The sequence below is a fragment of the Salmo salar genome, chromosome 09 (genome assembly GCF_965601325.2).
Source record: "Salmo salar chromosome 09, fSalSal1, whole genome shotgun sequence".
Classification (NCBI taxonomy): domain Eukaryota; kingdom Metazoa; phylum Chordata; class Actinopteri; order Salmoniformes; family Salmonidae; genus Salmo; species Salmo salar.
Genome location: NC_138299.1, coordinates 127,508,106 through 127,529,812, shown reverse-complemented (window position 1 = coordinate 127,529,812; position 21,707 = coordinate 127,508,106). Strand labels below are relative to the sequence as shown.

The 21,707-nt window shown below is 46.8% G+C and overlaps 1 protein-coding gene across 6 annotated transcripts in view; it reads left to right on the top strand.

The window, feature by feature from the left end:
- Positions 1–21,707, top strand: part of LOC106612588 (MAP/microtubule affinity-regulating kinase 4) — a 61,847-nt gene that overhangs the window by 20,234 nt on the left and 19,906 nt on the right. For all 6 annotated transcript variants that reach the window (XM_082956240.1, XM_082956239.1, XM_082956243.1 and 3 more), the window contains 8 exons: positions 236–289; positions 16,557–16,605; positions 17,137–17,202; positions 19,530–19,600; positions 19,822–19,878; positions 20,078–20,314; positions 20,674–20,793; positions 20,894–20,993. In XM_082956240.1, the coding sequence (XP_082812366.1) occupies positions 236–289; positions 16,557–16,605; positions 17,137–17,202; positions 19,530–19,600; positions 19,822–19,878; positions 20,078–20,314; positions 20,674–20,793; positions 20,894–20,993 (754 nt within the window). The remainder of the gene's footprint in view (positions 1–235; positions 290–16,556; positions 16,606–17,136; positions 17,203–19,529; positions 19,601–19,821; positions 19,879–20,077; positions 20,315–20,673; positions 20,794–20,893; positions 20,994–21,707) is intronic.

The following is a 21,707-nucleotide window of genomic DNA, read 5'->3' as shown; positions in this document are numbered from 1 at the left end:
CTAATGACATGGAATGGGATCATGTGGAGTGCAGTGTGTAGTGAACCATATACATTTACAGTCCTAGTCTCACTCACACTTTGACCGAGACAAACCACGCTGTCAAGCCACTTATGGGGCCTTATAGCTTGTTGGTTTGTTTTAGAGTTTGAGCTTTGGGATCTATTAAAATGCCCTTTCATATGTCACTGTTTTGATATCACTGATCGTAATGATTTGTCTCTCGACGTTTCAGGTTGCAATTAAGATCATTGACAAAAATCAGCTCAACCCGACCAGCCTACAGAAGGTGAGTGCTGTTGTGTGCATGTCATGAGAAACGGTTTGGAGATGAAAAGTCTTGTCTGGAAACGAGGCCGAAAAAGCATGTGACGTCACACAGTTTTACAAGACACAAACAGCATCAAGAAGCATCAAGAGAACCATAATCTTCATGTCATTTGAGATAGTGATGGTTAGGAGCAGAATTTATCAGCTTGAATGCAACCTTCCTAACGTCATGGTTTTAGTTTAAATATTGACTATATTATGCTGACCTGCACTCTGTCTGCGCTCTCTCCCTACACAGCTGATAACTTGCTCACCACCTAGGCTAGTATCTAGGTTAATTAACTAGGTTCAAATCAATATGCTATGACAGGAAGTGGATTCCTGTGTGCTTGTTTTGGTGGACATTTGGCCATTGAGATGGTGCAAGGATTCAACGGCCTAACCTTTGACCTCGTTCTGAGTTCTACTGGTCTAGGAGGTGTATAGTGTCTGGGATGTTTTGATGGTTTTGCTGCAGTCCTTGCCGTCCAGAATCCTTGGGGCGTCCCTACCCCATTTGAAGTTGAAATTTAAAATGGTTAAAGTTATGGTTCGGGTAAGACAGGGTTTCCCAAACTCGGTCCTCGGAACCCCAAGGGGTGCACATTTTGGTTTTTGACCTCGCACTATACAGCTGATTAAAATAATCAACTAATCATCAAGCTTTGATCATTTGAATCAGCTGTGTAGTGTTAGGGCAAAAACTAAAACGTGCACCCCATGGGGACCCGAGCACCGAGTTTGGGAAACACTGGGGTAGGGGTTAGGGTTAGGGTCATGGTTTAGGGTAGGGACGTCCCAAGGATCCCGAATAACATTAACAATTTTGCTGCAAACATACCAATGATTTCAAGGCCATTTAAAGGGGAAGTTCAGGATTTGACAACTTCCTAACCCTGAAAGTAGTCTATCTCTCAGATACAGGAGAAACTGTAATCCATTAGGGATGTAGTGATTCACATGTGGCACTTTCAGCATTCAAATGCTAAAATGGCTTGCGTGATGTTAGGCTTTATTAGTTTATTAGTTCCAAACTTCTTCCATTTAAGAATGATGGCCACTGTGTTCTTGGGGACCTTCAATGCTGCAGAAATATTTTGGTATCCTTCCCCAGATCTGTGCCTCAACACAATCCTGTCTTGGAGCTCTATGGACAATTCCTTCGACATCATAGCTTGGTTTTTGCTCTGACATGCACTGTCAACTGTGGGACCTTATATAGACAGGTGTGTGCCTTTCCAATTCATGTCCAATCAATTGAATTTACCACAGGTGGACTCCAATCAAGTTGTAGACACATCTAAACGAGTGTCAATGGAAACAGGATGCACCTGAGCTCAATTTTGAGCCTCATAGCAAAGGGTCTGAATACTTATGTAAATAAGGTGTTTCTGTTTTTTATTTTTAATACATTTGCAAACATTTCTAAAAATCTGTTTTCTCTTTGTCTTTATGGGGTATTGTGTATATATATATTAATGAGGGGGGCAAATTATTTTATAAATTTTAGAATAAGGCTGTAACGTAACAAACTGTGGAAAAAGTCAAGGGGTCTGAACACTTTCCAAATGCATTGTATATGGTAACTTTCTTAGATATACAGGATAAAGTTGATCATTTCATAACGAGGACAGCAATGACATGTGCGAGGCGCACTGCATGGCCGAAGAGGAGAAGAGAAGATCACGCCATAAAAACTTCCAAAAGGTCAAAACCATTTGATTTTGAATTGTGGGTGAAATCCAAAGATGTGCTATATTTTCATTGGCTATGTCATAGCTAATTTATAAACAATAAATATTGATACATTACTAGCTCAAACACTTAATCTGCAAAAATGACAAGTTCATTAGTGGGTGATGGTGATTTCAGAACCAAAATAGGGGGACAAAAAACTGTCTACATTGCCCCCTATAATCTGGTAGTGGGGTGGTAGATTCCTAGTCTCCTTTATGGCTCTGCTCAGGTGCCTACATAGTACATACACCATAGACATCCATCATTTACACACCACACACAAACGATCTCTCATCGCACTGAATCGTTTCAAACTAAAACATGTCGTTCCTGTATCATATCGGAGTCCATCTAGATACGTACCGAATCGTCTCCAAAGGGAAATATGCACATCCATATAATCCATAGTTCTGTTTTCTCTAAACAGCCATTTCAAACTTCAGCTAACTTCAGCCACCACTAGCTACAAATCAATGGGAGTGATGGGGCAATGATTTTGGAACATTGACAACTCCGCAATGATAATGTTGCTGTCCATATGAGAGAGAACTGTAGGACTGTGCTGCTGTATCATGTGTTGCCCCTCAGTGGAACTAAGTGGATTTCTATTTAAGCATGAAGCGATGCACATAACTGTCCAGTGTGGTCAGAGTTCATGGGAAGACGGAGCCTATGTATAGATACATTGCATAGCATAGCTGTAATAAGGTTAGCATGCTGGCCCGACTTCATATGACTGTAGTAGGCTTTCTTCAGACAAAACCAATGGAGGACAGAGACATGTATTTAATTGTGTATGAGTGCCCCTCCTCATTTTGAGGCAATTGAACAGCAGGCTTGAGCTTGGTTTGACCACACATACACAGGCTTATTCCCATTATGCGTCCCTTTGGTACCCTACACTATATAGGGAATAGGGTACCATTTGAGACGTAACCCCAGTCACCCGTCATAATCAACCCCAGTCACCCGTCATAATCAACCCCAGTCACCCGTCATAATCAACCCCAGTCACCCATCATAATCAACCCCAGTCACCCATCATAATCAACCCCAGTCACCCATCATAATCAACCCCAGTCACCCGTCATAATCAACCCCAGTCACCCGTCATAATCAACCCCAGTCACCCATCATAATCAACCCCAGTCACCCATCATAATCAACCCCAGTCACCCGTCATAATCAACCCCAGTCACCCATCATAATCAACCCCAGTCACCCATCATAATCAACCCCAGTCACCCATCATAATCAACCCCAGTCACCCGTTATAATCAACCCCAGTCACCCGTCATAATCAACCCCAGTCACCCATCATAATCAACCCCAGTCACCCGTCATAATCAACCCCAGTCACCCGTCATAATCAACCCCAGTCACCCGTCATAATCAACCCCAGTCACCCGTCATAATCAACCCCAGTCACCCGTCATAATCATCAACCCAGTCACCCATCATAATCATCACCCCAGTCACCCATCATAATCAACCCCAGTCACCCATCATAATCAACCCCAGTCACCCATCGTAATCAACCCCAGTCACCCATCATAATCAACTCCAGTCACCCGTCATAATCAACCCCAGTCACCCATCATAATCAACCCCAGTCACCCATCATAATCAACCCCAGTCACCCATCATAATCAACCCGTCACCCATCATAATCAACTCCAGTCACCCATCATAATCAACCCCAGTCACCCATCATAATCAACCCCAGTCACCCATCATAATCAACCCCAGTCACCCATCATAATCAACCCCAGTCACCCGTCATAATCAGTCCACTTGCTACTGAGAGGGTCAATCCATGCAGATGATGGCTCCTTTAGGGACCGCTGTAGGCTTTGTATGAGCATGGCAACGCATTCACGCCTCCGATGTGAGAATTGATGCAGATGACATCACACTCATGCTTCCCTGTTGCTAGGCGAACATGTTTTGATCAACCATCTTGTCACAGGCATCTGACGAGGTGATCTGTGTCCGGTGCACATATTTGTATCAAAGCGTCATCTGCTGACCAAACTTTAGCCTTGTGCTTCCACCCTGTCAGCACAACAGGAGCAGGCTCAATATAAAACACACTGCTATCAATTGTGGCTCTGTTTAAGGTATTATTTGTCTGCCGCTGATAAAGATATGGCTGGCACCAGCCACTGCAAATTATACTGTTCACAATTAGTTAGCTACTATTGCTTTGCAGACATCCTGTAAAGTAAACATATTCGTAGACCTTTTGTTATTGCTTGCAAGAAACTCCCATCTCAAGTTTTCAGTGATGAAGTGGCCACCATAGAGTTAAAGGGGTAATCTCGATTGGTACATCCATTTTGGACTTTGAAAGTAATGATATAGCCATTGATTCTTGGAGAATATGACTTATAAATGCCCGCTGTTCCAGGCTGCATCCCAAATGGCATCCTATTCCCTATATAGTGCACAACTTTTGTCCAGAGCCCTATGAGCCTAAATAGAGAGTAAAGTGCCATTAACGATGCACCCCTAGTGTTGAGTGGTGTCCTAGTGGGGACTGGGGATGAATGAAGGGAGGGGGACGGGGGTGGTTTGTGATCTCTGCATGCAGAGGTGCGCTGGTGGATGGATACTGCTGCAGTAGCGCAACGGCAGACAGTTGTCCTGTCAGCACTATTCTCCTCCCATTCAGGACACACTAGAACAGAGCACCAGGTGACTCTCTCTCTCTCTCTCTCTCTCTCTCTCTCTCTCTCTACACTGTGTCCCACACCTCCCTATCCTGCTCTCTTTTGTATTGCAACATTCCCCTCTCCCACCCTGTCTTTTTCTCGCCCGCCCTCTCTCACCCCACTCTCTCACACCCTCTCCCTCTCTATATGTCACCTAACCCACTTTATTTCCAGTTTCTGTCTATCTATCCCTCCCTCCCTTCTCTCATCACCTCTTCAGGCACTGCAGAGTAACCACAGATGTACTCTCTGGAGGCTGGGCCCCCAGAGAGTGGCAGGTGATTTAAGGGCCCAGGCTCTGTCCCCGACCAACCAAGCTGCACTGCTGCAGAACACTTGGGGTAATCTGGCTGCAGTCTGCAATCTGACAGGGACAGCAGGGCTGCAGCAGCAATGTTGGCCCACCGCCCCTCAAACTCAGTCTCCCTCTAATCCCATTAGGGGCTGCATGGGGGATCTTCAGCAGCTGATACACACTTTATTTTATATTTTTTTACCCCTTTTTTCTCCCCAATTTCGTGGTATCCAATTGGAGGTAGTTACTGTCTTGTCTCATTGCTGCAACTCCCGTACGGACTCAGGAGAGGCGAAGGTCGAGAGCCATGCGTCCTCCGAAACACAACCCAACCAAGCCGCACTGCTTCTTGACACAACGCACATCCAACCTGGAAGCCAGCCGCACCAATGTGTCGGAGGAAACACGCTGGGCCAATTGTGCGTCGCCCCATGGACCTCCCGGTTGCGGCCGGCTGCGACAGAGCCTGGGCTCTAACCCAGAATCTCTGGTGGCACAGCTAGCACTGCGATGCAGTGCCTTAGACCACTGCGCCACCCGGGAGGCCGCTGATACACACTGAGCAGGACAGACACTTGCACCCATCCTAAAACAACTGCCTGATGTATCTGAAACATCCCCCAACCACTTACTAACCCCATGCCTAACCCCATGCCTATACTACCTCCCACCACCTATGTCTCCTTCCTTCCCCACCCCTCACTCTACCTCCCACTCATTCCCAATCCCGACCTCTGATCTATTCCACACTAGGCCCTTTAAACCCCGTCTCTGTCATCCTTCACGTCACTTCTGTCCCTCACACCTCACCCACCCTACAGCCTCTCTGTACCCCCTATCCCCCTCATCTTCCACCTCTCTCTCTGGTCTGGATGTTGTCAAGATTTTCTGAAGCTTCGTCATTGTCAAGAGTGTGCATAAGTCTGTCTGTGAGAGCCTGTGTGAGAGTCTGTGTGTGTGTGGGGGGTAATCCTTCACCGTGTAGGGCCCCTTCAAAAGAGTGATGCTACTTTGAGAGGGGAGGTTATCCCTCTATCAGGCCCCTTCAGCCAGGAGCAGCATTCCAGACAGACGAACAATGGGGACAGCCGAGGTGGGGTCCTCCAGGGGGCCAGGGGGCCAGGGCACTGGAGCTGGGATCCTGAGAAAGCAAGCGACCATGAGATGAGGCAGAATCAAAGAGCACAGACCGTATGTGTGTGTGTGTGTTCTAGAGAAAGGGATAAGGACGCTGCTGTTTGTTTATCAGTGGGTAGTGTGTATCATTAAGATATTAAAGGAATTAATACAGAGGGGGCAGGATATTTTCCCACACTGTTGAAGGATGATGGGAAGAGTGGTTTTCATTCTGTTCATGCAGGGGTCAGAATATGTGCAGTAATCCAGTTTCTGAGTTGCTGCCTATGTGTGCGTTCCAAATGGCACCCTATTCTCTATATAAACTCAGCAAAAAAAGAAACGTCCTCTCACTGTCAACTGCTGTCACGTCCTGGCCAGTATAAGGTTAATTGTTTTTGTAGTTTGGTCAGGACGTGGCAGAGGGTATTTGTTTTATGTGGTTCGGGGTGGTGTGTTTGTGTAAAGGGTGTTTGATTTAGTATTTCCGGGTTTTTGGTTGATGGTCTATGTGTTTGTATTCTATGGTTAGTCTGGTGTGTGTGTTTCTATGTTTGGTTAATTGGGGTTGGGACTCTCAGTTGAAGGCAGGTGTTGTCTATCTGCCTTTGATTGAGAGTCCCATATATTAGGGTGTGTTTGTGTGTGTGATTTGTGGGTGATTGTTCTGTGCTTAGCCGTGTGCCTAGTCAGACTGTTATTGTCGTTTGTTCGTTTTTCGTGTTTGTTATTTTGTATGTTCATTTTGAGAGTAATTAAAAATCAAGATGAGCATTCACGTACCTGCTGCGTTTTGGTCTTCCATTTCCACCAACGACAACCGTGACAACGGCGTTTATTTTCAGCAAACTTAACGTGTAAATATGTGTATGAACATAACAAGATTCAACAACTGAGACATAAACTGAACAAGTTCCACAGACATGTGACTAACAGAAATGGAATAATGTGTCCCTGAACATAGGGGGGGTCAAAATCAAAAGTAACAGTCAGTATCTGGTGTGGCCACCAGCTGCATTAAGTACTGCAGTGCATCTCCTCCTCATGGACTGCACCAGATTTGCCATTTCTTGCTGTGAGATGTTACCCCACTCTTCCACCAAGGCACCTGCAAGTTCCCGGACATTTATGGGGAGAATGGCCCAAGCCCTCACCCTCCGATCCGACAGGTCCCAGACATGCTCAATGGGATTGAGATCCAGGCTGGCCATGACAGAACACTGACATTCCTGTCTTGCAGGAAATCACGCACAGATGAGCAGTATGGCTGGTGGCATTGTCATGTTGGAGGGTCATGTCAGGATGAGCCTGCAGAAAGGGTGCCACATGAGGGAGGAGGATGGCCATGGCAGAACACTGACATTCCTGTCTTGCAGGAAATCACGCACAGAACGAGCAGTATGGCTGGTGGCATTGTCATGTTGGAGGGTCATGTCAGGATGAGCCTGCAGGAAGGATACCAGATGAGGGAGGAGGATGTCTTCCCTGTAACACACAGCGTTGAGATTGCCTGCAATGACAACAAGCTCAGTCCGATGATGCTGTGACACACTGCCCCAGACCATGACGGACCCTCCACCTCCAAATCGATCCCGCTCCAGAGTACAGACCTCGGTGTAATGTTCATTCCTTCGACGATAAATGCCAATCCGATCATCACCCCTGGTGAGACAAAACCGCGACTCAGTGAAGAGCACTTTTTGCCAGTCCTGTCTGGTACAGCGACGGTGGGTTTGTGCCAATAGGCAACGTTGTTGCCAGTGATGTCTGGTGAGGACCTGCCTTACAACAGGCCTACAAGCCTTCAGTCCAGCCTCTCTCAGCCTATTGCGGACAGTCTGAGCACTGATGGAGGGATTGTGCGTTCCTGGTGTAACTCATCGTGTAACTGTCCCGCAGGTGTGATGTTCAGATGTACCGATCCTGTGCAGGTGTTGTTACACGTGGTCTGCCACTGCGAGGACGATCAGCTGTCCGTCCTGTCTCCCTGTAGTGCTGTCTTAGGCGTCTCACAGCATCGGACATTGCAATTTATTGCCCTGGCCACATCTGCAGTCCTCATGCCTCTTTGCAGCATGCCTAAGGCTTGTTCACGCAGATGAGCAGGGACCCTGGGACCCAACCATCTCCGGGTTGGGCATCTCCGGCGCGGCCCACGCTTGGATTGCGTCCTACCTGACAGGTCGCTCCTACCAGGTGGCGTGGCGAGAATCTGTCTCCGCACCATGCGCTCTCACCACTGGTGTCCCCCAGGGCTCTGTTCTAGGCCCTCTCCTATTCTCGCTATACACCAAGTCACTTGGCTCTGTCATATCCTCACATGGTCTCTCCTATCATTGCTATGCAGACGACACACAATTAATCTTCTCCTTTCCCCCTTCTGATAACCAGGCGGCGAATCGCATCTCTGCATGTCTGTCAGACATATCAGTGTGGATGACGGATCACCACCTCAAGCTGAACCTCGGCAAGACGGAGCTGCTCTTCCTCCCGGGGAAGGACTGCCCGTTCCATGATCTCGCCATCACGGTTGACAACTCCCTTGTGTCCTCCTCCCAGAGTGCTAAGAACCTTGGCGTGATTCTGGACAACACCCTGTCGTTCTCCACTAACATCAAGGTGGTGACCCGATCCTGTAGGTTCATGCTCTACAACATTCGCAGAGTACGACCCTGCCTCACACAGGAAGCGGCGCAGGTCCTAATCCAGGCACTTGTCATCTCCCGTCTGGATTACTGCAACTCGCTGTTGGCTGGGCTCCCTGCCTGTGCCATTAAACCCCTACAACTCATCCAGAACGCCGCAGCCCGTCTGGTGTTCAACCTTCCCAAGTTCTCTCACGTCACCCCGCTCCTCCGCTCTCTCCACTGGCTTCCAGTTGAAGCTCGCATCCGCTACAAGACCATGGTGCTTGCCTACGGAGCCGTGAGGGGAACGGCACCTCCGTACCTTCAGGCTCTGATCAGGCCCTACACCCAAACGAGGGCACTGTGTTCATCCACCTCTGGCCTGCTCGCCTCCCTACCTCTGAGGAAGCACAGTTCCCGCTCAGCCCAGTCAAAACTGTTCGCTGCTCTGGCACCCCAATGGTGGAACAAGCTCCCTCACGACGCCAGGACAGCGGAGTCAATCACCACCTTCCGTAGACACCTGAAACCCCACCTCTTTAAGGAATACCTGGGATAGGATATAGTAATCCTTCTAACCCCCCCCCCCCCCAAAAAAAAGATATAGATGTACTATTGTAAAGTGGTTGTTCCACTGGATATCATAAGGTGAATGCACCAATTTGTAAGTCGCTCTGGATAAGAGCGTCTGCTAAATGACTTAAATGTAATGTAAATGTAATCTTTCTTTTGGTGTTTTTCAGAGTCAGTAGAAAGGCCTCTTTAGTGTCCTACGTTTTCATAACTGTGACCTTAATTGCCTACTGTCTGTAAGCTGTTAGTGTCTTAACGACCATTCCACAGCTGCATGTTCATTAATTGTTTATGCTTCATTGAACAAGCATGGGAAACAGTGTTTAAACCCTTTACAATGAAGATCTGTGAAGTTATTTGGATTTTTATGAATTATATTTGAAAGACAGGGTCCTGAAAAATGAGTTTAGCACACTACTTTAGACCAGAGCCTTATTCCCTATATAGTAAACTGCTTTAGACCAGAGCTCTATTCCCTATATAATACACTACTTTAGACCAGAACTCTATTCCGTATATAGTACACTACTTTTGACCAGAGTCCTATGGGAATAGGGTGCCATTTTGGGAGGCAGACATGGACTGTTTTGTCTTCTCTCTTTGGGATCTAATGACTGTTGTTGCTACCCTTTACAGGAAACAATTTAAGCCAGTTGCTGTAGTTATGGATAGGCATGTGACTTGGATGTGCTTTATTGCTTCTTGCCAAACAGTAAAGGTTGTACTACCTCATGCTCTGTGTTTAGATTTGACTCAGTCAGCTTCTCAGTGTTAACAGTTACATGATAGGACATTCAATCCTAAACTATGGTCAAACAAACATGAGGTGAATTCCTGAAATAAACTATTGTTTATTATTACTGTCCATGAATCATTCGAACACTTGAAGGTATATTGTAGCTGAGGCTGGAATTATGCTATACCAATTTGGCCACAAACAGTCACCAGTGTGTGTTTGAACTTTGAACCCGATCTACCCTCATGCATTTGGGTGCTACACTGGGCAAACTCAATCCGGGTGGAAGCACCTGTAGTCCTGGCCCCTGGGGATGCCTCACCTGAGCCCTGGCCCCTGAGGCTGCCCCTGCTGGGGCCATCTGTCTGCCCCCTGTGGTAGAACTCAGCACTAGTTTTAGATCGGCTTGTAACGAGGAAGCTCCAGGTCTGCCCCTCATCACCAAGGTCTCTGTTGAGGGGCCATGTTGACAACAGCCGGTGCCTTGAAACGCCCTGATCCACCATGTCCAACATGAAAGGGCTCCCTTCTGCATAATCACACCCCCCTTCCCAGAGGAGCAACCTGGGTCCTACAGGGACGTGAAGGGGGGATGGGGTTGGGGTGTATGGGGAGAGAGGGTTAGGGCAGGGAGGGAGGGGTATTCTGTTGGTTAGGTTGGGGGGTGGGGGGGGGTTAGGAGCAGTGTTGGTGGTGGCACTTGCATCAGATGTTATCGTTATGCAGGGAGGGAGTGAGCAGTCATTCATGGGCGATGGCTTGCTTGGCCGTTGGCGTGGATAGACGTCTCTTTCAGAGACAGAGCAGGTTATTCAGTGGCTCTGCTGAGTCGTTTGAGAGGGGAGCCTGAGTGTTCCGTTTACCTCTATCGTTCTCTCTCTCTCGTTGTTTCTCTCTCTGGTCACGTGACAGTGTGGTCAGGGGGATGAGGGGTGTGCTTGTGTGTGACTGTGCGTGCGTAATGTGGTTGTGTGAAATGTCTGTGTGTGGGTAAAGCGAGTGTATATGTGTGTGTCCTATGCAGGCATATTTTTCCTGTGTGTGTGTGCAACTATGCGTGGGATTGTTCAGGCCAGAGCTCGGACACAAGGCCTGGATGAACTGGTCCGAGTGAGGCACACAGACAAAAACACTGCCTTGTGTTAAACAACCGCCTGTGTCCACCGCTGACTGACCCAACGGTAACCTCGACCCACAATGACACACAGAGAGTACGAGAGAGAGAGGCAACTTAGTAAGCTGCTTTGTGCAAATCCCCATGCAAAACAGAGGAGAAAAACCAGAGGTTGATTAATTCTGCCCTTTTGTGCTCTCTCTGTGCTTTCTGCTTCAGAGCGAGATTGGCTTCCGGGGTGATGTTCAGGGATGAGACGGGGAGAGAGGGTGGAGGAGGGAGGGAGGACTGCATTAGACAGATGCATACTGTGGATGGGCTGTCCGTTCCCTTGGCCAGTCATGTGCTGAGGGTGGCAGGCAATACAGGGCATTGTTGGGCAGGGGTGGGGTGGAGAAGCTCCCCTGGGAAGAGACTGGCCTGGGGATGAGACTAGGACTAGAGAGTCTGGCTTTAGTACATGGGTTGGCATGGCAACAGTGACATTGGGTCATTGCCAAGGGAATGGACCAGGAAGTCATTTATGGGCGTGTGAGAGAGGGAGAAAGTGGTAGAAAGAAGGGAGGGGGATATGACGGAAGAGAAAAAGATTAAGGAGGTGGCGGGAGAGGAGAGACGGGCTTATCTGATTATTTTTCTTTAGAGCTCAGGTGAACAGCTGATGCGCTCTGCTCTCCTCAATTCAATTACAGACATTCTCAAGGGATGTGTGTTTGATTTGGATTGTATGTTCACACATGGAGCTGCAACATGTCATTGTTGTGTGTTTGTGGACACTGAATGTATACTTGTGTACTCTTATGTGGCACTCACAGTAGCCCTGGTCCACATTAGCCGCATTACTATGTAACATGTCTGCTTCACGGAGGCTGATTCTCTCAGTGTGTCTGTACGGGACAGGACACATGTACACCATCAGATTTATGGTTGCGTCCAGCTGCCCTGCACTTCGGCATTGGAAAAATGTATAACAAGGGAAGCAGTGAGTCCGATTTTCTTCCTTTAAATTGTTTTTCAAGAACTAGGTTTCTCTGTACAGTGTTTAATCTCAGTAGTTTATATCCTACAGTCATGTATCACTAGCCTATACCCTACAGTCATATATCACTAGCCTATACCCTACAGTCATATATCACTAGCCTATACCCTACAGTCATATATCACTAGCCTATACCCTACAGTCATATATCACTAGCCTATACCCTACAGTCATGTATCACTAGCCTATACCCTACAGTCATATATCACTAGCCTATACCCTACAGTCATATATCACTAGCCTATACCCTACAGTCATATATCACTAGCCTATACCCTACAGTCATATATCACTAGCCTATACCCTACAGTCATATATCACTAGCCTATACCCTACAGTCATGTATCACTAGCCTATACCCTACAGTCATGTATCACTAGCCTATACCCTACAGTCATGTATCACTAGCCTATACCCTACAGTCATGTATCACTAGCCTATACCCTACAGTCATGTATCACTAGCCTATACCCTACAGTCATGTATCACTAGCCTATACCCTACAGTCATGTATCACTAGCCTATATCCTACAGTCATGTATCACTAGCCTATACCCTACAGTCATGTATCACTAGCCTATACCCTACAGTCATATATCACTAGCCTATACCCTACAGTCATGTATCACTAGCCTATACCCTACAGTCATGTATCACTAGCCTATACCCTACAGTCATATATCACTAGCCTATACCCTACAGTCATATATCACTAGCCTATACCCTACAGTCATGTATCACTAGCCTATACCCTACAGTCATGTATCACTAGCCTATACCCTACAGTCATATATCACTAGCCTATACCCTACAGTCATATATCACTAGCCTATACCCTACAGTCATATATCACTAGCCTATACCCTACAGTCATGTATCACTAGCCTATACCCTACAGTCATATATCACTAGCCTATACCCTACAGTCATGTATCACTAGCCTATACCCTACAGTCATGTATCACTAGCCTATACCCTACAGTCATGTATCACTAGCCTATACCCTACAGTCATGTATCACTAGCCTATACCCTACAGTCATGTATCACTAGCCTATACCCTACAGTCATATATCACTAGCCTATACCCTACAGTCATATATCACTAGCCTATATCCTACAATCAGGTATCACTAGCCTATACCCTGCAGTCATGTATCACTAGCCTATACCCTACAGTCATGTATCACTAGCCTATACCCTACAGTCATGTATCACTAGCCTATACCCTACAGTCATGTATCACTAGCCTATACCCTACAGTCATGTATCACTAGCCTATACCCTACAGTCATATATCACTAGCCTATACCCTACAGTCATGTATCACTAGCCTATACCCTACAGTCATGTATCACTAGCCTATACCCTACAGTCATGTATCACTAGCCTATACCCTACAGTCATGTATCACTAGCCTATACCCTACAGTCATATATCACTAGCCTATACCCTACAGTCATATATCACTAGCCTATATCCTACAGTCATGTATCACTAGCCTATACCCTACAGTCATATATCACTAGCCTATACCCTACAGTCATATATCACTAGCTTATAGTCCACAGTATATTTGTTGGGTCATGATAAATATGTGCATTCAGTGCAGGTGTTATGGATACAAATGCACAAGACATTAGTACAACAACAGTAAACTAGCCCTCTTCTTGAAGTTGTACTTGGTGAATAAAAATAGGACTGTGGACACCTCCTGCTTCAACAACATGTGGCGCTGTGACACACCGATCAATATCTTGTGTTGCATCACATACTCTGTTTTTCTGTAAGCATGTCTCCATACTGGTCTAGGTAGGTCATTTTAAAGTGCAACAGCGCGAAAGGGAGAGTGTGGCTTTTGTTCCAATGACAGGCGCTATATGGAGTCTGTCCATGCTACAGGTTGGGTCATCCATCGCCTTAGGCAACACTAATTATTATGACATCCTCCATGTATTATTACATCACTACCAGGAAGTAGACAGTCATGCTTGGTAGAACTTTCCCCTTGTAAGTAACACCACAAACAAGCAAAAGCAAAACATAATCATCATCTGTGTTCATATTTTTGACTTATCCCCTTGACCAGATCCCTAGATATTTTTCCTTGTATTATTTATAGATATTTTTTGGGTCTGAACTGAGAAACACTGGCTATTTTGAAAGCGCTTCACCTCAGTAGGTATGCTAATGTGCTCCAACGGGCCAAAAACTGTGTGTGTGTGTGTGTGTGTGTTGTGTGTGTGTGTCTTTTCCCTGAAATGTATGCATTCACTACTGTAAGTCACTCTGGATAAGAGCGTCTGCTAAATGGGTAAAATGTAAGTGTGTGTAATTTAAATCATTGAACCCACCTTACAAGGGCACTGCACACCAACCAGCCCGGCTCCATTCTGTTTATTTGAGAAATTAGTAATTTGCTTGCACAGTCCCTGAGACATACACATTTGAATCATTCTCAGTTTCCTTCTCTCTGTTTCCCTCTGTCCTCAAGGCAATCCAATATATATATATCATCCTAACAACTTTACTCTTGCCACTTCCGTGTACAGATATCTTGTTTGAAAGCTGCCGCAGAAGGCCAGAATCATGGGGTAGAGCATAGGGGGGCTGAGAGAGAGGCATGGGGTGGGGGTGGCTGAGAGAGAGGCATGAGGTGGAGGTGGCTGAGAGAGAGGCATGGGGTGGAGGTGGCTGAGAGAAAGGCATGGGGTGGGGGGGGGCTGAGAGAGAGGCATGAGGTGGGGGGGCTGGGAGAGGGGCATGGGGTCGGGGTGGCTGAGAGAGAGCATGGGGTGGGGGGGCTGAGAGAGAGCATGGGGTGGGGGGGCTGAGCGAGAGCATGGGGTGGAGGGGGGCTGAGAGAGAGGCATGGGGTGGGGGGGCTGAGAGAGGCATGGGGTGGGGGGGCTGAGAGAAGCATGGGGTGGGGGGGGCTGAGAGAGAGGCATGGGGTGGCGGGGGCTGAGAGAGAGGCATGGGATAGGGGTGGCTGAGAGAGAGGCATAGGGTGTGTGGTCTGCGAGAGATGCATGGGGTGGGGGGGCTGAGAGAGAGGCATGGGGTGGGGGGGCTGAGAGAGAGGCAAGTGGTGCGCGGGTCTGAGAGAGATGCATGGGGTGGGGGTGGCTGAGAGAGAGGCATGGGGTGGCGGGGGCTGAGAGAGAGGCATGGGGTGGGAGGAGCTGAGAGAGAGGCATGGGGGGGCTGAGAGAGGGGTGGGGGGGGCTCCAGAGAGAGAGTGAAAGAGAGAGGGACAGAGGGGGTGAGACGCAGCTCCCTGGGTGACGTTCTGTGTTTTGGAAGAATGGGCTCGAACTTCTAAGGAAGCTGGCCACCTTCTCACACAACGATCAGCACATTCCATCCATTGTGTGGGTTTCTTTCTCTATCCTTCCTGTCTTTCTCCCTTACTCTCCTTCATTCCTTCTCTTGCTTTTTCTCACTCATACATTGTGAAATCCAATTTTGTGTTTGCCTCTATTTCTGTCTTTATTTAAGTATTCCCCTTTCCACAAACCCAGGCCTTGTAACACAGTCTCTCACTGATTCCCTTTTACCTGGTCAGAGCAAGCCGATTCCTCGTCACCCAGTCTCACCATATACAGTTCAAAGAGAGGACTCTTTGGGCTGGTGCACACATACCGCCAGCGCTCCCAGGTTCCCCACTTACAGCAGATGTCACAGCCAGGAAAGGAGGCTTATGAATGTATTCGAGGGAGGGCCGTGTGTGTGTCAAATTGTGGGTGTGCAACAAGTGTGTAAATACGATTGTGTGTCACCTCATAACCACAAGGTGTTGAATCACACACAGCAGCGGCAGATAGTGCCCGTGCCGCACAACCGTTGCAGCGACTATGTGATGTGGCGCCCCCATCATTTCTAGAAAGAGAAGAGGCTAAAAGCAGCAGCACCTCCATGATGGATGAGGGAGCCCTGTGGGGAGAGAGGCTCTGCCCAGGGGGAGAGGCGCTCTGTCTAGTCAGGCTGTCCCTGGAGTGGTCCGCTCTCTAATTAGCAGGAAGCCAGCTAGTGTTGGAGGGGGAGGTGCGTCCATTTTCTGACAAGCAGCTGAGCTTATTTATGAATGAATAAATGAGTGACGGGGGTGGAGGCGGGCTAACCTCCTCCTATCCGCCTGTCTGGTTCAGTTCTTATATTAGGAATCAGGAATTTTCATCATCCCCCACTTTCATGCCTATCTTCACATGCGCTATATATATCAGTGTGGCTGTGAAGACTTGAATAATGAAATAACATTCTTTTAACTCGCTTCTTCTCTCTCTCTTTCCTCCAGCTCTTCAGAGAGGTACGCATCATGAAAGGCCTCAACCACCCAAATATCGGTAAGTGCCTCGGCTATACTAATCTCCCCAGCTTCCAGGGTGTAGTGCCGCAGGGCATACCCCACCCCAGAACATCATCAGCCTAACACCCATCCTCACGCAATGTTCCCTTTCACTGTCAATACAGCTGCTGAGCAGGAGTCAGGGCATATGGATAGTAGTCCCCCACTGAGCTGAAAATGATCCTCCTTTCCAGGGGGGTTACAGCCAGACCCCCTCGCGCTGCCCCTGTAATGGCCAGAGGCTGTGTCCCAAATAGCACCATATTCCCTATGGGCCCTGGTCAAACATAGTGCACTATAAAGGCAATAGTGTGCAGTCCCTCATGTAAAGCCAGGACAAGTAGACTTCCTCCATTTCTTATAATGCACACGGTCACATTTAATACTGCATGCAGCTGAAACATAAACTGCTGTACCATACTGTCTCCCTGTTCTAAGGAACACACAGTAAGTCACTTTGTGCAACTGTGTGTGTTGTTTGTCTGTGCCACTATACTGAGGTGTCTATGTGTGTGTTTGTGTGTTACAGTGCAGCTGTTTGAGGTGATCGAGACAGAGAATACACTCTATCTGATAATGGAGTACGCCAGTGGGGGTGAGCAGAGTACCTCCCCTCAATCAGTATCCCTACTCGCTCCTCCATTTCTCTCTCTCATCTCTTTTCTCTCCACCCTTCCCTCATGCTTTCCCTCTTCTCAGTACCGCTGACCCATCGATTGTCCTCTGACCGCCCTCATCCCTCCCTCTGCACTGTCCTTTTCTCTCCCCTTCCTCCATGTTCACTTTCTGTCTATTCTTCTCTTTGCTTGTGTCCCCTCCCCTCCCTGTTCTAATCCCCACTCCGCTTGTTTGTCAATTTTTCCTCCCATTCTGTTTCTTGCCAAATAAGGAGCTAATAGCCAAGCATGTGCCCCCTCCTGATCTCAGCCTCACTGCTTTTCTCCCAGTGGATGTGTCCTCTAGCATGAAGCATGTACTGTACAAAAACACAACACACACTCATGCATTCATTCATTCAGTCACTCTCTCTCTTTCAACTCTCCCTCACACCACCACCATATATTCCCAGACACATGCATGGGTCACAGACATGTAGACATGCCCATGCAAAGTCAACCATTAGTCCAGGGATCACTGAGATGAATGAGGCCCAATAGGCTCCATGATGAAGATACTGATCCCAAATCAGGCTCAATTTAATAATCCATCTCACTGATGATACTACTGCTGCGTATGCTCTCGTTTGGCTTGGGGGCGTCGTACTACTATGGCTGACCCTGTAAAACAACACATTTCGCTGCACCTATCCGGTGTATGTGACAATAAAGCACTTTTTTTATACATTTGTTTTATATTCTCTCTTCATGTTCTTACATTACAATTTCTCCTCACTCACTCACTTAATGTGTACATTACAGAAATACAATAGAATTATATTATAGAACTCTAATGAATACACTATATATATATATTAGTGGTGCGCGGGTCAGCTGTTTGTTCAACCAACCGCAATAGCTAATAACCCATCTGCAAACCCACCGACTATATGTGGTAAAGTGAAAATCTGTGGCCCACACCCGACCCTAACCCGCTAATATAGAAAATCTGCTGTGTAGTCAGAGATAGTGGAGCTATTTCTGGGGGGAGCAGGGCTTTTTAGATAGGCCTATGTCTCTGTTTATAATTTCCAACATTTTGGCCGGCTATTTGTTAGTCGACTTTTAACAACTTTTATAATTAGATAAATGCAGCTTCTCTTCTGTTATTACTTGTTGCCCTGGAAGACTAAATAAACCCTGCTCACCAGAACGACGTCATAAATCAATAGACTGGATGCTTCAATCTAGTTGATATCGGTAAAGTTTTCTCTTTCATCGCTGCTTCTCTCGCGCACTCGCCGGGGAGAAAATGCAATAAATACATTTGTTGAAAAGGGAAAGATTTACTGTGCAAAATTTCCAAATGATGTCAGTTTAACCGGTTTTTCGACCCGACATGTTTCTGATAAGATTTCAGTTCGGCTTGAATGCATATTTTATGTGGTTGAAATAGGCTACTATCAGCTTTTATGATGCTGATAAATATAGTACCTTTACAGACACTAACTGCGCATTCATTCTCTCAAGATGCTGAAAGAAAGAAATAATATTACAGAGTCAAAATGTACATTTGGTGTATCATTTTACTGCAAGAAATGCTTAATTTTGCAAGCGTTAGTGTTATGTTGGGCTATGTGAGAGGTTATAGACCTACAGTCAGGGTCCAGGTTTCAGACTACTATTCCGTTTAACCCATCTGAACAGTAGTTCCCTTGACGGGCCATTTGGAAGTCCCCGTCTTGTGACTGTCGAATTTGTATAGCGCCTCACAAACATCACACATAACATAACACTGCTATCATCTTACCACTTCACCAAATCTTCCCTCAACATTAGACTACTGCTCTGGCCCTCCCTTCTCTTTATTTTCAACTCTCCATTTCGCAGCTTTTCTCTGATTGAATTAAACCCCGACATTGTCCTTTTTGCCTCAGTGGAACGAAGTGAACTTTTTCTGCCCATGTTCCCAAAAGCATTTGGCAATTGCTGTGTATTCGGTGAGGGTACAGTTAGGCGCTAAAGCTTAGTCTGCACGCTTTCGCCAGATAAAAATAAGTAAAGAAAAATGTTCATGTAGCCTCTAGATATGATTTGCACAAGAACGATACATTTGTAGATTTTTAAAGCCCTTCATCCACTCAATATTTCATGACCATTTACCCACCCGCCCCGTGGATATAACCGTGGGGACTGCGGGTTATGAATCAACCCATGCATCACTAATATACAGTATAAGTGCCTCAATTACACACTGTATTCAACCAGACGGTGTTGTAAGCCTGATTCTCTGTCTGTTGATGTGGTTTGTTTCTCTCTCCCTCAGGTGAAGTGTTTGACTACCTCGTGTCCCATGGGAGAATGAAAGAGAAAGAGGCGCGGGCCAAATTCCGTCAGGTGAGATGTGACCAAAAATGTAGAATCACAACAAAACCCAGTGAATGGTGCTGAGTTGGCCTGAATTACATTGCAAGCATTATTATAAGTTAGTATGTGTCACTCTATGTGTTTGGCTTTTTTTTACTGTGGCTTGTCTCACTCCCCTTCTTTCTCTGTCTCTCTCGCTCTCTCCCCCCCTCTCCCTCTCTCTCTATATATATCTATATCTATCTATCTAGATTGTGTCTGCTGTACACTACTGTCACCTGAAGAACATTGTTCACAGGGACCTTAAAGTACGTGACCAGTTCAGACCTGATGACTTTTCATTGTCCAAAATGACAACCACTCATTGATATTAAGTATATCAATACCAATACATAAAAAAATGTGAAACACTGATCATCTCTTTCCTGAAATGAGCATACAAACTCAGCCTGAACTGAACAGACTCTCAGTCCTTAAAAGCTGCGCTATCTTCACCTGTCTCTGCAGGCTGAGAACCTCTTGCTGGATGCCGACTCCAACATCAAAATCGCAGACTTTGGCTTCAGTAACGAGTTCACCATGGGCAACAAGCTGGACACGTTCTGTGGCTCCCCTCCCTACGCCGCACCGGAGCTGTTCCAGGGGAAGAAGTACGACGGGCCTGAGGTGGACATCTGGAGCCTGGGGGTCATCCTCTACACGCTGGTCAGCGGATCACTGCCCTTCGACGGGCAGAACCTCAAGGCAAGACCCCCCCGCAGCGCAGCCAAATGGCCTTTACTTTGTCTGAGTCTGAAATGGCATTCTATTCCCTACATAGGGCACTACTTTTGGCCCGGGCCCATGTGTGTGGTCAAAAGTTGTGTACTATATGGGGAATATGGTGCCAAATGTGACATTTTGGAAACTAATGCTGCCTGTGGTACTGAAGGGTTTCGTGCTGATTACTTCATGTTCACGTTTTATTTTCATGCTCAGTTAATCAAGAGAAGGGACACATTGTCTTTTAGTCCCTTTGCCATTATTATGTCTCATGTTTTTGTGTAACGTTATATAACGTTATGTGCACGTTTTGTGTAACGTTATCTGAATGTGTTCCCCAGGAGCTGCGGGAGCGTGTTCTGCGGGGGAAGTACCGCGTGCCCTTCTACATGTCCACCGACTGCGAGGGTATCCTGCGCAGGTTCCTGGTACTCAACCCCACCAAACGCTGCACCCTGGAGGTGAGGAGGGCAACGGCAGGCGGCACTCAGCTTTACAGTACACGCAACCACACACACCCTGTTTGTGCACTCTTTAACACATCGTTTTATCCCTGATTAGCAAATCATGAACGACAAGTGGATTAACTCTGGCTACGACGGAGAAGAACTGAAGCCTCATATAGCGCCCCTGGAGGACCATAATGATGGCAGCCGCATCGGTGAAATACCTCTCTATCTCCCCTCTACTCCCTACCTACATATCGTATTCCTCCCAAATGGCACCATATTCCATTTTTAGTGCACTGGCCCCTGGGAGTAGTAGTAGTAGTGCACTACAGTCGTGGCCAAAAGTTGAGAATGACACAAATATTAATTTCCACAAAGTTTGCTGCTTCAGTGTCTTTAGATATTTTTGTCAGATGTTACTATGGAATACTCAAGTATAATTACAAGCATTTCATAAGTGTCAAAGGCTTTTATTGACAATTACATGAAGTTGATGCAAAGAGTCAGTATTTGCGGTGTTGACCCTTCTTTTTCAAGACCTCTGCAATCCGCCTTGGCATGCTGTCAATGAACTTCTGGGCCACATCCTGACTGATGGCAGCCCATTCTTGCATAATCAATGCTTGGAGTTTGTCAGAATTTGTGGGTTTTTGTTTGTCCACCCGCCTCTTGAGGATTGACCACAAGTTCTCAATGGGATTAAGGTCTGGGGACTTTCCTGGCTATGGAACCAAAATATCGATGTTTTGTTCCCCGAGCCACTTAGTTATCACTTTTGCCTTATAGCAAGGTGCTCCATCATGCTGGAAAAGGCATCGTTCGTCACCAAACTGTTCCTGGATGGTTGGGAGAAGTTGCTCTCGGAGGATGTTTTGGTACCATTCTTTATTCATGGCTGTGTTCTTAGGCAAAATTGTGAGTGAGCC